Source organism: Ambystoma mexicanum, chromosome 1p (genome assembly GCF_040938575.1).
Source record: "Ambystoma mexicanum isolate Mex_15411 chromosome 1p, UKY_AmexF1_1, whole genome shotgun sequence".
Classification (NCBI taxonomy): Eukaryota; Metazoa; Chordata; class Amphibia; order Caudata; family Ambystomatidae; genus Ambystoma; species Ambystoma mexicanum.
The window spans coordinates 511,439,111-511,453,687 of record NC_090921.1 but is presented as its reverse complement, the minus strand read 5'-3'; the positions used below and the strand labels follow the sequence as shown (position 1 = coordinate 511,453,687).

At 44.7% G+C, this 14,577-nt stretch overlaps 1 protein-coding gene across 1 annotated transcript in view; it reads left to right on the top strand.

Annotated features, from left to right (window-relative positions):
* Positions 1–12,566, top strand: part of SHD (Src homology 2 domain containing transforming protein D) — a 128,273-nt gene extending 115,707 nt beyond the window's left edge. The window contains exon 6 of the mRNA XM_069649383.1: positions 7,200–12,566. Coding sequence (XP_069505484.1) covers positions 7,200–7,386 — 187 coding nt within the window. The 3' untranslated portion in view covers positions 7,387–12,566. The remainder of the gene's footprint in view (positions 1–7,199) is intronic.
* Positions 12,567–14,577: the final 2,011 nt, after the last annotated feature.

The following is a 14,577-nucleotide window of genomic DNA, read 5'->3' as shown; positions in this document are numbered from 1 at the left end:
ACTAGGCAGAATATTGTAATTTGTGGCCATCTCACTTTCAGGGTGGCAAGTATAAACCAACATGGTAAGATAGAATGTCAAGGAGTATGGGATCAGCTCATGGGTTGAGCACCAGTTGCAAGCTTTATGTAGCCGGCAGGCCATAGGGCTATGTTCGCCATCAAAGCATTTAGCCGCGCGGTCATGTACATTTTCCACGGTGTTCACTCGTCATATGATGCATCTTCCCCAACAAAATGAATTGTAGTTGACACTGAGATTTAGATACACTTCACTGTAAAGCATGGATACAATGCAGTGTTACAGTAACAAAACTGTAATTATGCATTATGTAACCTATTACATTTTTAGAAACCGAATTGAAAACCCATACTGGTCTTTGGCAGACAGGATACAGTTAGCTTAATGACAGTAGTATCCAGATTATTTCTGGTTTGCAATTATTTGAAAAATAAAAATAAAATGTGTGTAGCACTCCCGCACAGGCCTTTTTAGCACATGAGTGAAGGGGATGATTACTGCTGCCTTTCTCTCCATTAGACCCCTTTGAACTTGCAGTGAACAGAGAAAAGAGGGTGGAGAGAGCTCTGAAGGCAAGGTTGTGCTTTCATTGAACAAGGTAACTTAAATAGCTAACTTTGCTACACAAGTGCCAATTTAATCAGCAAACCTATAGAATAGCATAGCAAATTGCTCTGCGACACTGCTTATTTTATACCTTGAAGTGACATCACAGGAAGCGATGGAGCACAACCTTTCACCCTTGACAAAACAGGAAGTGGCATCACATAGCATTGTTTCTAAGTACACTATGAAAAATATGGTTACGATATCACTGTAAAGTGATATACTTTTCATACAAGAATGGATCACCATATGTATCGTTAACATCAGCGCGTATAGGCCCCTTTACCAAATTACTGTGAATGCAAGCAGACGTCCAAGGCCAAACGATAATGATGGTTATTATATAGCACTTACGCTTAAGCGCTTCATATAGAACAAATATACATACAATATCACCCAACCTGTGTTGATACTCATTTATCAATCTCAGCAGGATGAAAGGCTGAGTTGACCTTGCCGGGAGCCGAACCTGCAACCTGCAGATCACACGCACATTGCAGCAGGGAGTGCTCCACCCACTGATCTATCTTGCCAGCTATAGCTATCAGAAAACCAGCCACTCCAGAAACAAAGAGCCACATGCGGCTGGCCACAGTCCAGGATCCTCAATTTAAAGAATGTTTTTTTTTTTTTTTTTTAGGGTAGCAAGGGAGACCATAGGGGTTGCATTTGCGACCCCTGGTGACCCCTAAATTACGTCCCTGCTAGGAGTCCATAGTCGCTATCCATGTGAAGAATAAGAATAGTTATTTCAGCCCAGATTCAAGGGTATCTAGATACTTCGACTGCGAGCTGGCGTGATACACAGCATCAAGCTAGGATGAGCTCTCAGTGCAATCCAGTGGTGCATAAATTGGTCAAAAAAGTCCTATAATCAAATTTAAAAGACTGTGTTGACCTGACAGTCACTCTCGGACTTCATTACATGTGGCTTTTGTGATGTGTAGCATGCAAGGGTATGCACCTATGCTAAAGTCCCAGGTTGGGGGGTGGAAAGAGGGGTAACCCTTCAAATGTTGGGTGAAGGGCTAACTTCAGAGACTGTGGGGTAAGGTCAAATGCACTTGCGTGGGGGCATTTCATACCAATGACAGTATTCTAGTGCAGCTTCAATGTTACAAGCAGTTATTGCTCTCATTCAAGTCTGAAACCACAAACTTTAGAACTGCAATCAGATTGAGCTGTCTCATGTCCCCCTTAGCTGTCCTATCACTCCCCTGACATGCAAGTGCTAACACTGCTATCAGGATTTTATCAAACAGGGTATGATATGATATGACATATACAACGTGCCTATACACAAGTGTACCTTACAAATTATTTTTGAATGATCTAATCAGTGGTTTTACCTATTTATAGGTAAAAATAGGTCAGTTGCTACGTATGAAATGTGACTCTGGAAGTGGAAGATGGAGTGTAATAAAAAATAATGAGGTCTTGCCAATGTGATGTCACTTCTTGTGATGTGGTATCCCGTGATGTCACGTCCATGACGTCACATCAGAAGAGGACATATCCAGTGCTATAAGCTGGGTCAGAGGTTGTGCCTTAAGTCTCAGTACGCTTGGTAAATGTAAACGTTGGCAGCACTACAAGGCCTCATTACGAGTTTGGTGGCTAAAAAGTGGTGTTAATTCCGTTACTGCCACTTTCACTGCCCCGTCAAATTCCGAATTGGATCTGAAGTGGAGGGTTAACCTCCAGCCCGATGCTGGAGGTAATTCTTCAATTTTAAGGGCATAAATGTGCAGAATTACAATGCGGAATTACTGCTTGCAGTATCTCGGCAGAAAATACCCCATGCGTACTATGGACTCCAAAAATGGGGATTTACACCCTCATACAACCACTCACAATCTCGTGGGGGTGCCATGCGACTGAGGGGCGGTAACATCAAATGATTGTACTGGCAAATCAGCAGATTTACTCATAATGAGGCCCAAAGACTGTAAACCATTAACACGTATCAGTGATAATTGTATTAACTAAGGCCTTTTTATTTATTTATTTATTTATTGGTCCCTTGTTTGGCGCTTATACAATTAGCAAAACTGTTTCAAAGCGCCCACAGGGCATCAGAGTGGGGACAGGGGAAGATAGACAATGAATTACAACAGAGATAAATAATTGAATTAATAGTACCAACAAATCATGAGAATAACAGGGAGGGGAGATAAACCTACTATGCCTTGTGAGTGTTCAGAATGTGCAAGTGCAGAGGGGAGGGGATAACGGAAAGGTGTTGTGGTGCTCATGGAGAAGTGCTAGGGGTGAAGTGCTCAGAAAGAAAAAGAAAAACGTGTGTGCAACCTCCCGTGGGGAGGGTGAGCCTAAGCAAGTGCAGTATATAGACAGCGGCTGGGATGACAGATGTGGGGGTCAAGGCCCAGAGGATACATAAGGGCCCTGCACATCAGTCACCCTATTGTATGATTAGCAGGGAAGACCGGAGGAGAAGGAAGAGGTAAAGAGAAAGGTCTTGAGTCTTTTTCAGAACTTAAGGAGGTCCTGCTCAAGACGGAGAGGGAGGCTATTCCACAGAAGGGATCCCCCCGAGGAAAGTGATCGACCACCATCTCTCTGTTTAGCAAACCGCTTCACACACAGGGAGTTGGTGCCAGAGGAACGCAGGAGTTTAGAAGGGGAGTATTTGGTCAGGAAGTGTTGGAGATAGAGTGGCCCCCGGCCCCAGACAACCTTGGGGATGATACAGAGGGATTTGAATTTAATCCGTGCTGAGACCGGGAGCCAGTGAAGGCTTTGTAGGGCAGGAGAGATGCATTCCCTGGGCTTGAGGTAAGGATATGTCTTGCTGCTCTATTTTGGGTAAGCTGGAGGGGTTGCAGGGTGGACGAAGGAATATTAAGGAGGAGGCTGCTGCAGTAGTCCAGCCTGGAGAGAAACAGAGCACGGATAACATTGAGTCTCTGGGGGAAGGTGAGGAAGGGTAGAATTCCTTTGAGAAGGAAGAGTTGAAAGTGAGACTTCTTGACAATGTCCTGAATATGAGGGATGAAGGAAAGGGAGGAGTCAAAGATGACTCCGAGATTCATGGCTTCAGAGGAAGGAGCATGGGGAGAGCCCATGGAGGAAGGCCAGAGTGAAGGGAAGAAGTAGGGTTTAAGGGACCCAATAGGGAGAATCTCTGTTTTGCTGCCTTTGGTGCAGAGGTCATTAGCAGTGCACCAGGCCTGGATGAAGGGATGAAGGAAGGTACAATGGCATCAGTAGGAAGTTTGAAGAAGAGTTGTCGTCAGCGTAGAACTGAAAGTTGGGGGAGAAGGAGGAAAAGAGGCGTGCCAGCAGGGAAAGGTATGTGTTAAAGAGTCAGGGTGAAAGAATGGAGCCCTGGGGGACGCCACAGGTGGAGGAGGAAGTAGGGAAGGAGAAAGGGCCCAGAATGACTTTGGATGAGCGGTCAGTTAGGAAGGAGGTAAGCCAGCCCAGTGCCCGTTACGAGATTCCAAGGGTATCATAGAGCCTTTATTATGAGGATGGAGTTGTTCACTGTGTCAAATGCAGAAGCGAGATCAAGGAGTATGAGGACAGCAGGGGAGTTGGAATCAAGGAATGCAAATAGTTCTTCACGGGTGTGCAGAAGAGCAGTTTCCGAGCCTCTGGATGCTCAGAATCCAGACTGGTGGTGGTGTAGACCGCCAACAAGTTCAGTATGAGAGTTAAGTTGGGGGAGGGCCAACTTCTTAAGCAGTTTCCCGAGGAAGGGGGTGATGGAAATGGGACGGTAGTTGGCTGGGCTGGAAGGGTCTGCAGATGGTATTGTAATGATGGGGCGCACAAGGGAGTGCTTGAGGGAGAAGGGGAAAAAGAACCGGTATCAAAGGAGTGGTTGCAGAGATCAGCAAGGGCGAGGGAGGAGATGTTGTCCTTGATGGTCCTGAAAGAGCATGGGGCAACCTGTTTGGAAGAGATCATGTATTATGAAATACATTAAAGAAATGCCCATAAATACAATCCACGGCCACTGAGTCATAAACCCCTGAGAATAGCTTCAGTTGAGTTGAAAGGGAGACTATCTTCCCTATTAGCCCTGGCTGGGCGCCATCCAGCCAGGGCTAAAAGGAAAAGGGTTCCACACACGCCTTTTATATGATACAGAAGTGTGGTGTTTCTAGTGCCAGGCTAGTGGAATCCATTATTTAATTTCTGGGGCTGTTCTCTTACCATGGAAAGTGGCCACGTAATTTACGTCCTGATGTTAGAAATGGAAAATGGTGGTTGATTGGCTATCCCCAGAATATTTATGTAAGGTTATTTATTTATTTTGTCATTTGTAAAACGCAGCTAACCAGTGGGCATCTGGGCGCTCTTCTTACATGTGAGGACATAAAGTTGTTACCTTAGTCACGCATGTACATCATGATAGACACTAGATAATACAGTTGTGTACATGGTGATTCAATACGTTACAGTGTTACGTAGGAGCATCACACACAGACTCATGACTGTACCGTTATTTACATGGTTTTGTTTTGACAGGTTAATTACCCAATACCCCTCAATCATACAACATCCTCCGAAAGCAATAATACCATTTTTTTAAAGCAAAGGTTGTGGAGCCACCTAGCAAACAAAGCCCTGGCCCAGCATAATGGGCCAGAAAAAGAATTCAGCCAAAAGGAAAGCAATGAAATGCACAGTGGATAAAGAAATGCAAGGCCGAATTAAGGTAAACCTTGGATCAGTGTTCTTCTCTTAGGAGGCCTCCAACTGGCATCCGGTTTTGCGAAGTCTGACCATCCAGTGCAACAAAGAACAAGGCAAAAAAAATGCCAAACACCTTCTCAAAAATGTGCAGTCGTTCATACGTGACTAAGGCCTCGGCAGATTCACAGTACGTTTAGAAATACCACATGTGGTAACGGCACTACTGGATGTGGTAGTTCTAGGGTCCATAACCCATATAGGTTTATCTCTCACATGGCAGTAAAGCAAGCCAGGCAATGCAATATAATTGAATTAAAAGCATGAATTAAACGTATGACTTGCATGCAGTGTTTAAATGTCCCCATCTGAAATGTACAGAACAGGCTCTTTTTAACATTGCGCCTTTTGCAAGCAAGCTCGGGGGGCAATGCTTTGTTTTTCCAGGCATCATAAAGAGCATCCAGTTTGTGGAAAGGGGTGTATATTACAGTTCTTGGGGGGGGCGGGGAGAAACCCCACCCGCTCTTGGATTTTGTGGCACTGGACACAGGGGTGGAAGAGGAGCATCAGAGTGTGTGCTACTCGCTCATTTTTGATGACACAGGAAGCAATACCTTTTTTGGGGTAAAATGTTTTTGGCAAAATCCGTAGAGGTTGAGGTCAATCGGATGAAATTACTATTCCCTACCCCGCACCCTCCACCAAGCCCTCTGTTTTTTGATCAATTTTAAAAAAAATGTTTGGTAAAAATAATCACAAAATGACTGTGAACGTCGTACTGAAATTAAGAGCTAATGCTATCGATTTTCAGACAGATTTCCACTCGGAATCGTCGAGTTTGTACCCCCCATGCAGTATTTCCATATTACTTCATGGGGTAACCACTGCATAAAATACCGGTGTCCTGTCAAAGGTTCGAATACAAAAGAATCGAATGCAATAGGGTCGAGTCAATAAGACCGAAAACAAAAGGGTCGAATTTATTTTTTTTATTATCTTTTTTTTGGGTTTCTGCATAGGTAAAACAAGTGTTTTTTACCACAAAAACAGAGGTTGAGGGCTGGGACCCCCCCAGCCCCCCAAATTTTTAAAAAAAAAAAAACGACCCTTTTTGTTTTCGATCCTTTTGATTTGACCCTATTGTATTTCGATCCTTTTGATTTGATCCTTTGACCTACAACCCACAATACCAACTCATAACGAGGATGTGTGATAAATACAGCCATTATTTAAAAAGACACTTGCTTTTCCTGCTGCCATCAAAAACCTATGGGGGCCCTAAGCGCCTCTTCTTGGCAGCGCCACGCAGTTCTCGTTTCTCTTACCTCGTGTATGACGCGTCATTTACCTTGTCTGTCACCATATATAGTGGTTTAGTGGACTATGTTTGCTTGGACCACGGTTTGGTCGACTCTTGTTGGTTGCAGGGGCGTATCCAGGGAGTGGCCTGTGGTGGCACGTGCTAACCCTGGATTCTGATTAGCCACCCCAGGTGCCACCCCATTATCCTAAATTATGCGTGTTTGTGTGCGCTCGTACTTTATGCCACCCCTAAATTAGTCGGTGCCCCACTTGGACCACCCCAGTCAAGAGTCTGGACACGCCACTGGTTGGTTGTATGCTCTACATACATACACGGGGTCGATGTAACACATAGTACCGCGTGGCACAAATCTGCTCTCAATCCTTGTAGGTTTAATCCTGATTTTCCCATGTGCACTTAATTTTCCTGTTTCATTGGTTATTTCCTGTGCGTAAGAATACTTTGTGTCTCAATCCTCAGACTATGCCTGCCCCATCACGTGATGTCTCATTCACTGCATGTGCCACACTGTACGGCCTCATTCCTTCTTTTTACGAAATGCCACTGATTACAATGACTAATAATGTTTCTCTTATGCCCACAGGTGCTGCCAGGGTTTCATGCATATGAAACTGACTCAGACGAAGGAAAGCAAGTACATAGTGGGTCAGAATAGCGCCGCCTTCAGCAGCATCCCAGAGGTAATCCACTACTACACGACTCGCAAGCTCCCCATCAAGGGGGCGGAGCACCTCTCTCTGCTCTACCCGGTCACGGGTCAGACGCTCTGAGTGGCAATCTGAAGAGTCGATAGACATGCCTTGTTCTTGCCATCGTGCCCACAGAAAGCATCAGAAGAGGCTGTGGTAGCCCAAAGGACAGTCTGAGCTTCTGACAGTTAATACATGCAAAGTGGCACTGTTCGGACCTGGAGAAACACTAGCGTGTTCAAAGGACTGGTGGGAAGGCTGTGTGGAAGCTACACCAGTAGGGAGATGTCGCTAGTGGAGAACCACTTAGGCCAGACATTGAAAGGCCAACAAGAGACAGTCACTGAGAGGGATAACTCCAACACCCATGGGCAACAAGGCCAAAAGAGGAGCAAGCCTTGTGGAGAGAAATCCCCCAACCAAACCGAGGCCATCAGGAGCGCAAAAAGTATGAAGGAAATCAACTCGGCCAACCAGCACAAAACTAACTGGCGGAACCAAAGCCATACACGAAGGAGGACAAAGGAAATGACCTCACCAAATCATATCAAGCTGAGCAGCGGCTTCTCATTTGTGGTGAAGGACAAAGGAAATTGATCAAATGACCTTGACAAGAAAAATCAGGCAGAAAAGAAGTAGATGCATGAAGGGATAACTGCCTCAACCAAAGCTCAGTCATCAGGAGGATGTAAGGGGACGAAGAGAATAACCTTCACAGGACAAAGAAAGGTAGCAAGGGAACATGAGCGAGGAGGAGAACCTCCTCAACCAGAGACAATCAAACAGGAACGGAGTGACAATAATAGTGGCCTTAATAAGGCAAAGCAAGGGAAACAGGAGATGAGTAGTGAGGGCCAGATCTGCCAGAGGAAGAGGAGGACATGAGGAATCGCGAGAAGTACCTCAACGTGGGACAGCAGAAACACATGAGTGAGGTAGCGGATGGCCTCAGTCAAAGACAGGCAAACATGATGGGCAACTACAGTGACCTCAAGGGGGTATATTAAAGTGACCAGCAGAACATAAGTGAGAGGGGAACTACCAGAACTTAATGCACAGGGACATCAGTGGGAGCCACACCTAGCATGGCCACTGGGGGGCAATAGTAAGAGAAAGGATGACCTTGCTTGAATCCAGGCCAGAAGGGGGTAAGTGGGATAAATGGAAGGCGCTTGACATGTCATAGTAAAATCAAGAGTAGAAGACGACTAAGGGGGGGAGAAGGGCCCCGAGCAAAGCCAAGCAAACAGTAAATGAGAACCTCCTCAAGCGTGTGGAGCAAGACCCAGGTGAGAGGGTCTGTGAGAGCTGCATCCCTCATGGCCTTATAACCCGAGGGACCATCACTCTATGCAGAGGTGGAGCACAGAAGGGCGTATGGGAGAGAGGTGACCACAGCATCTGTTGGAGAACCATCTTAATTATAACAGGGGATGTCCGATAAAATCCTGGATAATGCAACACTAAAACAGCTCAGTGGGCGATCAGTAGACTTCAGATCTGGAGTGAAGCCGTTTCCCCTGACAACTTAGCCCAACCCTGTCTTTAATCTAAAGTCTATCAAGGCCTCAACGGGCACTGCACTGACGATTAGCAGAGCCCAACAGTCAGACTAGCCTCCTAATAATGTTATAGACTGGTATTACAGCGCAACACACCACCGAAGAAATGCACACTCAATAAAGTAGTCATCTTATCAATCTTCTTTTTAAACAACAAAACATGCTGCTCGGAAGATAGAGCTGGGAAGCCAAGAAGACGTTTCCTCTTGTACCCTTTAGTGTCTGTAAATAGAAATGAACCCAACATGGACGCCTTTAAAAGGGGGGCACCCTGCTACTGCGCCTCACCATTCAGCGCAGGGGGTGATGATCTTTGGGATTAGGCCAGCAGGGGAGACTGCCAGCTGAGCAGAGACCCTCCGCTGTCGGCGCAGGCAAGGTGACCTCAATGAGAAAGGAGCAAGACTGATCTTGTTGGTTGCCTTTTAGGTGCGAAGCTGAAACTAATAATCTTAGTCAAAATGAAAGGCATTGACTAGGCAAGCAAAACAGCTTCCGAAAATAAAGGCATTCTTCAAGCGTTCACTAAGCTCACCCAGGCATGCATAGGCCATGGACAATGCAAATGAAACATTCAGGGAACATTTTCTAAGCAGTTTACACAATGCTTAGAGAGTAGATTCACTGCTTGTAGACGATAAATTCTTATAAATGCGTGGGAGCTATTATTTAGACATTTCAGATTCTTGAAAAGTGTTTGTATAATGTTAAGCAAGCATTTCTCTTTGTCAAATGAGGTTTTCCAAATGCCACCTTGTAGCAGCTAGGCTTAACCAGACAAAGCTTTCCCAAATGCTGCCATGCATACCTTGTGTCAGCTGGCCGGTGGGGCCTTGCCAGGGCAAGGAAATACACCCCCCTTAGTTCTTGTTCTGAGTACCGCAGGTCTTGTCTTTTTCCTGGCCTTCGTTTAGTAACAACAGTAGGGGTTGAGAAAGAGAGTTCACACAGGTCTTGCTTTGGGAGGCAGCGTTTTCCTCTTCTGGCTGAGACAAGCCCTCCCGCACAAAGAACTCATCCCATCTAACTCCAAAAAGGCAGGAGAGTGTATAACGATGCACATCTGTGCACGAGGCGGCACTGGGTAGACTTGCTCTATTCCCAAACCCTCCCTGAGACCGAGGTGCCTCAGGCCTTGGGCTGGAGCAGACAACGCAGTGTTGAAAGGACACAAAAGTTATACAGAACCAGAGCAAAAGGGTTCCATCAGCTATTACGGGGAACTCGACAGAGCGGCTCACAGAAGTTGAAGGTTTCTTTTCCGAATGTCCTGCTCCAAAGGAGCCTTGGCAACTGTATGGTGCAAGGCTGAGACGTCTAGTAAAACCTCAGTGAGAAAAGGGCAACCTCAAGCAGAGAGGGAACAGAAAATCAATGATTATGAAAAAGACCACTGCAACTAGAGGGCGGACAGAAGGTCAACACTTGGGGAGGGGGGGAGATTAAACCAGAAAGGAAACGCAAACATCAATAATTAGGAAAAGGGCAACTTCAACAAGAGAAGGGGAGAGGGCCACTTCAACTATAGAAAGCATAGAAGACCAATAATTAGGATTGGGTCCACCTCAACAGAAGGAGGACAGAAGATCAATAATAGGGAAAAGGGCCACCTCAACAGAAGAGAGGAGAGAACATCAATAATAGGGAAAAGGGCTACCTCAAATATAGAAGGAATAGAAGATCAATAATTAGAAAAAGGGCCACCTCAACAGAAGAGGACAGAAGATCAATAATTTGGGAAAAGGGCCCCCTCATATATATAAAGCACAGAAGATCAATAATTAGGAAAAGGGCCGCCTCAACGGGAGAAAGGACAGAAGATCAATAATTAGGAAACGGGCCACTTCAACTGAAGAGAGGACAGAAGATCAATAGTTAGGAAAAGGGTTGCTTCAACGGGAGAAAGGACAGAAGATCAATAATTAGGAAAAAGGCCACCTCAACTATAGAAAGCACAGAAGATCAATAACTAGTAAAAGGGCTACCTCAACAGAAGAGAGGACAGAAGATCAATAATTAGGAAAAGGGCCACCTCAACAGAAGAGGACAGAAGATCAATAATTTGGGAAAAGGGCCACCTCATATATAGAAAGCACAGAAGATCAATAATTAGGAAAAGGGTTGCTTCAACGGGAGAAAGGACAGCACATCAATAATTAGGAAAAAGTCCACCTCAACCACAGAAAGCACAGAAGATCAATAATTAGGAAAAGGGCCACCTCAGCCATAGAAAGCATAGAAGATCAATAATTAGGAAAAGGGCCACCTCAATGGGAGAAAGGACAGAAGATCAATAGTTAGGAAAAGGGCCTCCTCAACTACAGAAAGCACAGAAAATCAATAATTAGGAAAAAGGCCACCCACAATGGGAGAATGGACAGAAGATCAATAATTAGAGACAGAGAGCAGAAAGTCGATAATTGGGGAAAAGGGACACCTCATCTGAAGAGTTGACAGAAGATCTAAAATGAGGTAATTGACCATTTCAACCAAAGTGAACACACAGGAGAATATAAGAATTGTTGAGTACCAGCCCCACCAGAGGGGGAATGGGAGAATACCAGTAAGGAATGGGGGCATCTTAAAAAGAGGAAGGCCAGTAAAGAAATATCCCACCTGAGACATAAGTAGGGAAAGAGAAAGCTGAACTGGAGGAAGGTTCCCCTCCATAAATGGTGATGGGTATAGGATATCATTACAAGTACTGGGGCCAGCTCTAGCAGAGGGAGAGGAGGAGAACACCTGTAAGGAATGGTCCTGCCACAACCAGAAAAGTAACATGTGGACCCCTAGTAAAGAAAGTAGCCACCTTGCCAGCTGGAGACAATAGGACATTGGCATGAAAAGAGGCCACTTATGCCAGAGATGGGTCAACAGAAGGAAAAAGCTATGTAGGAACGTTGGGACATATCAGAATTTTGAGCCCCCTTTGGGTTCATGAGTTCAGAAGGATGTGAACCAAAGATAAAGACTTTTCCTCCCCATTGTTCCATGAAATTGCATTCCTGCCTCTAAGCAATAAGAACACCCCAGCATCCTTGCCCACCGCTTCAGTGCACAGCTCTCTGCTGCTCCATCTGGTTAATCCCTGGATTGCAAAATGATGAGCATTTGTTCAGAGTGATGTATTGTGGCTGAGGGGAGGGGCTTTTCCCAACTGCGCAGTGAAACACATTAGAGGTGTTTTGTATTGGGCTTGGAAAAGCGGGATTTCAACACGTGAATATGTTTTTAGTAATAGAGGATCATTTGTATTTTGCGGCGAATACAGAAACCACCTACCTTGCTCCTGCAGCAGTGTCCCGATTGCAGGTAAATGCCATCTGAAGGGTTAAAGATCAGTGACCTGGGACAAAGCCTGTCATGTTCTCGGCTCTTTGCCTCGTCTGACTGAATCGACAGAGACATACCATTTTTGAAAGACACCAGTATGTCCTAAAATCTCTTGATAGCCAAGTCCACATCTGGGCACCCACACCTTTGTGGTTTCATCCTGTTTACTCAAACGGGGGCCAACCACTTATTCAACATTATTTATCTGAAATTCATAATTGTGCCCCAACAAGCTCACAGCTAAGTTTTGTTTTTAGTCCCCTCTAGGATCCGGGAACTGTGCCTGGCCCAGTACACACTGTGATGCTGATATTGCCCTGCGCTGTTGTCTCTAATCTTCACTTGCATTAAATGAAATGTTTTGTAGATGTCTCATTTTTTTAATAGCACATAGTTGTGATGCTCACTGGTTTTTAAGGTATTTGAAAGGTTGGAATTTCTGGGAAGCAGCGCATCTAACTTTGTCAAGTGGGAAGCTAGGATTAGAACCCATGTCTTCCGGATCCACAGTGGCAATTGAGCTACTTGAAAGCATCTTCGCTCTGTAGTGGCAACGGTAGTGACGCACTGGAGGTAACGGGTATCATTACACACATACATATATCCGATATCATTTATCATTACTGCCACTCGGTCCGGTGGAATTGATTCTAAATTACGTGTATGGTAATGGAGGTGTGAGTCCACATTTGTGGAGTCCCTGTGATGTTGGAGGATTTACTGATAATTCCACTAAGGTACATTTTCCAATATCTGTCGTTAAAGTGGAAGTGTTAACGCCAGCAATATTCTGGAGGTAAATTCCACACTTCACCTCCAAAGTCAGAACTCATTGTTGAGATAAAGCTGGTGATAATACCGTTATCACCCAAACAAGTGGTAGCAACTAATCACTGTAAAAATGTAATGCACAACTGAACTTGGACAGCCCAATGGGTTTTATTCCTGGCTATTTCCTCCCTCTGTATTGACTCACCTGTGCTCCCGTAGGCCGGTTCCTGCGTTTGCTTATGAAAGGTACATTTGACAATGCTTACAGTCCAGCAATGAGCTAGAATTTTTGCTGCTCCATGAAATGACCTCTGAACTCTTCGGAGCTTAATTGAGTTTTCTGCCATGGGCATATCGACAGCCATGTGCCAATGTTTCAGTCCATCCCCTTGATGGATATTTCAAGGATAGGAAAACCACCACAAATCAAACAAGCAAGGGCAATGCCAACAGTTTTGTGTAGGAATGGGAAAGGCATTTGCCAGGCACTTCCGTAGTGGTATTAATTGGCCATCGATGGGAGTAGCTGTAAAATGGTGTGAGAACCTTGGTACCCAATAGCAGTGTCTGGCAAATGCCTAAAACTTATATACAAGCCAAAATTGTTGGCTTTGCCAATGCTTGTTTTACCAGAGCTTTAGTGAAGAACATGCATAGTGATTACAAATTGAGTGGCTGAAGGCAAACCTGGTTAAGACATTTTTTACTACACCAGTAGCGTCTTTACAGCTCCAGTTACAACTCTACGAAGACTACTTTGAAAAATACAGTGAGGCACTTCCAGAACAAAGTTTGATGGTAAGGCTTGATAATGCGAGCTCAAAGAGATCCCCGGAGGATGTGCTTTTGGGCGGGGAGGAAGGAAATGGGTGAAATTTACCATAGGCACTAGTATGGCCATGGGCAGTCAATATCTGGTTAAATAACCAAACAGCACCTACAAGCTATGTGTCCCTCCTCCTATGCCATTACTTCAATGCAATATTTTTGGCTTCTAGGTGGCACTGTAGCGTCAACTAATAGCCAAAACTAAAAATAGGTTTGAGAATGTGAAAGAGTTGCATAGGCAGCGTTATGTTAAGTTTGACTTAGTTGTGGACACTGAGAAGTATTCTTAAACTTGCTGTACCCAGATTGGGAATCTTAGAAATAGGCCTGGCTGTTCCGTCTTGAAAAAATGAAAGCAGAAGGCATCTGTAAGGAACCTCAGCCAACATATGACTTCACTTCCATTATGTTATCTTGGAAATCATCATTTGACAACTGGCATGGAATTATTTTGACCTGCTCTCCGTAAATGTGTTTGTGTGTTTTGTATTTCAGCGTTCTGTATGGTCCTACACATCTCCTTGCATCAACTTCTTAGGAGTTGGTCACCTTGTGGGGGAGGTCAAAGTGGAAGTGCAGCACTCCTGTTGGTTAGCCGCCATGCTTGAGTAATCGATCTGTGTGTCATTTAATCTGTAGTTTATTTATTTTTTCATTGTTTTATTTTTAATATGCCATGGTTTACAAGGAATCTTAAACACAGATCTAACAATACATAAGTATCAAAAAAGAAAAAAACAGGAACATAAAAATGATCATTCCATATAAAAGAGACACA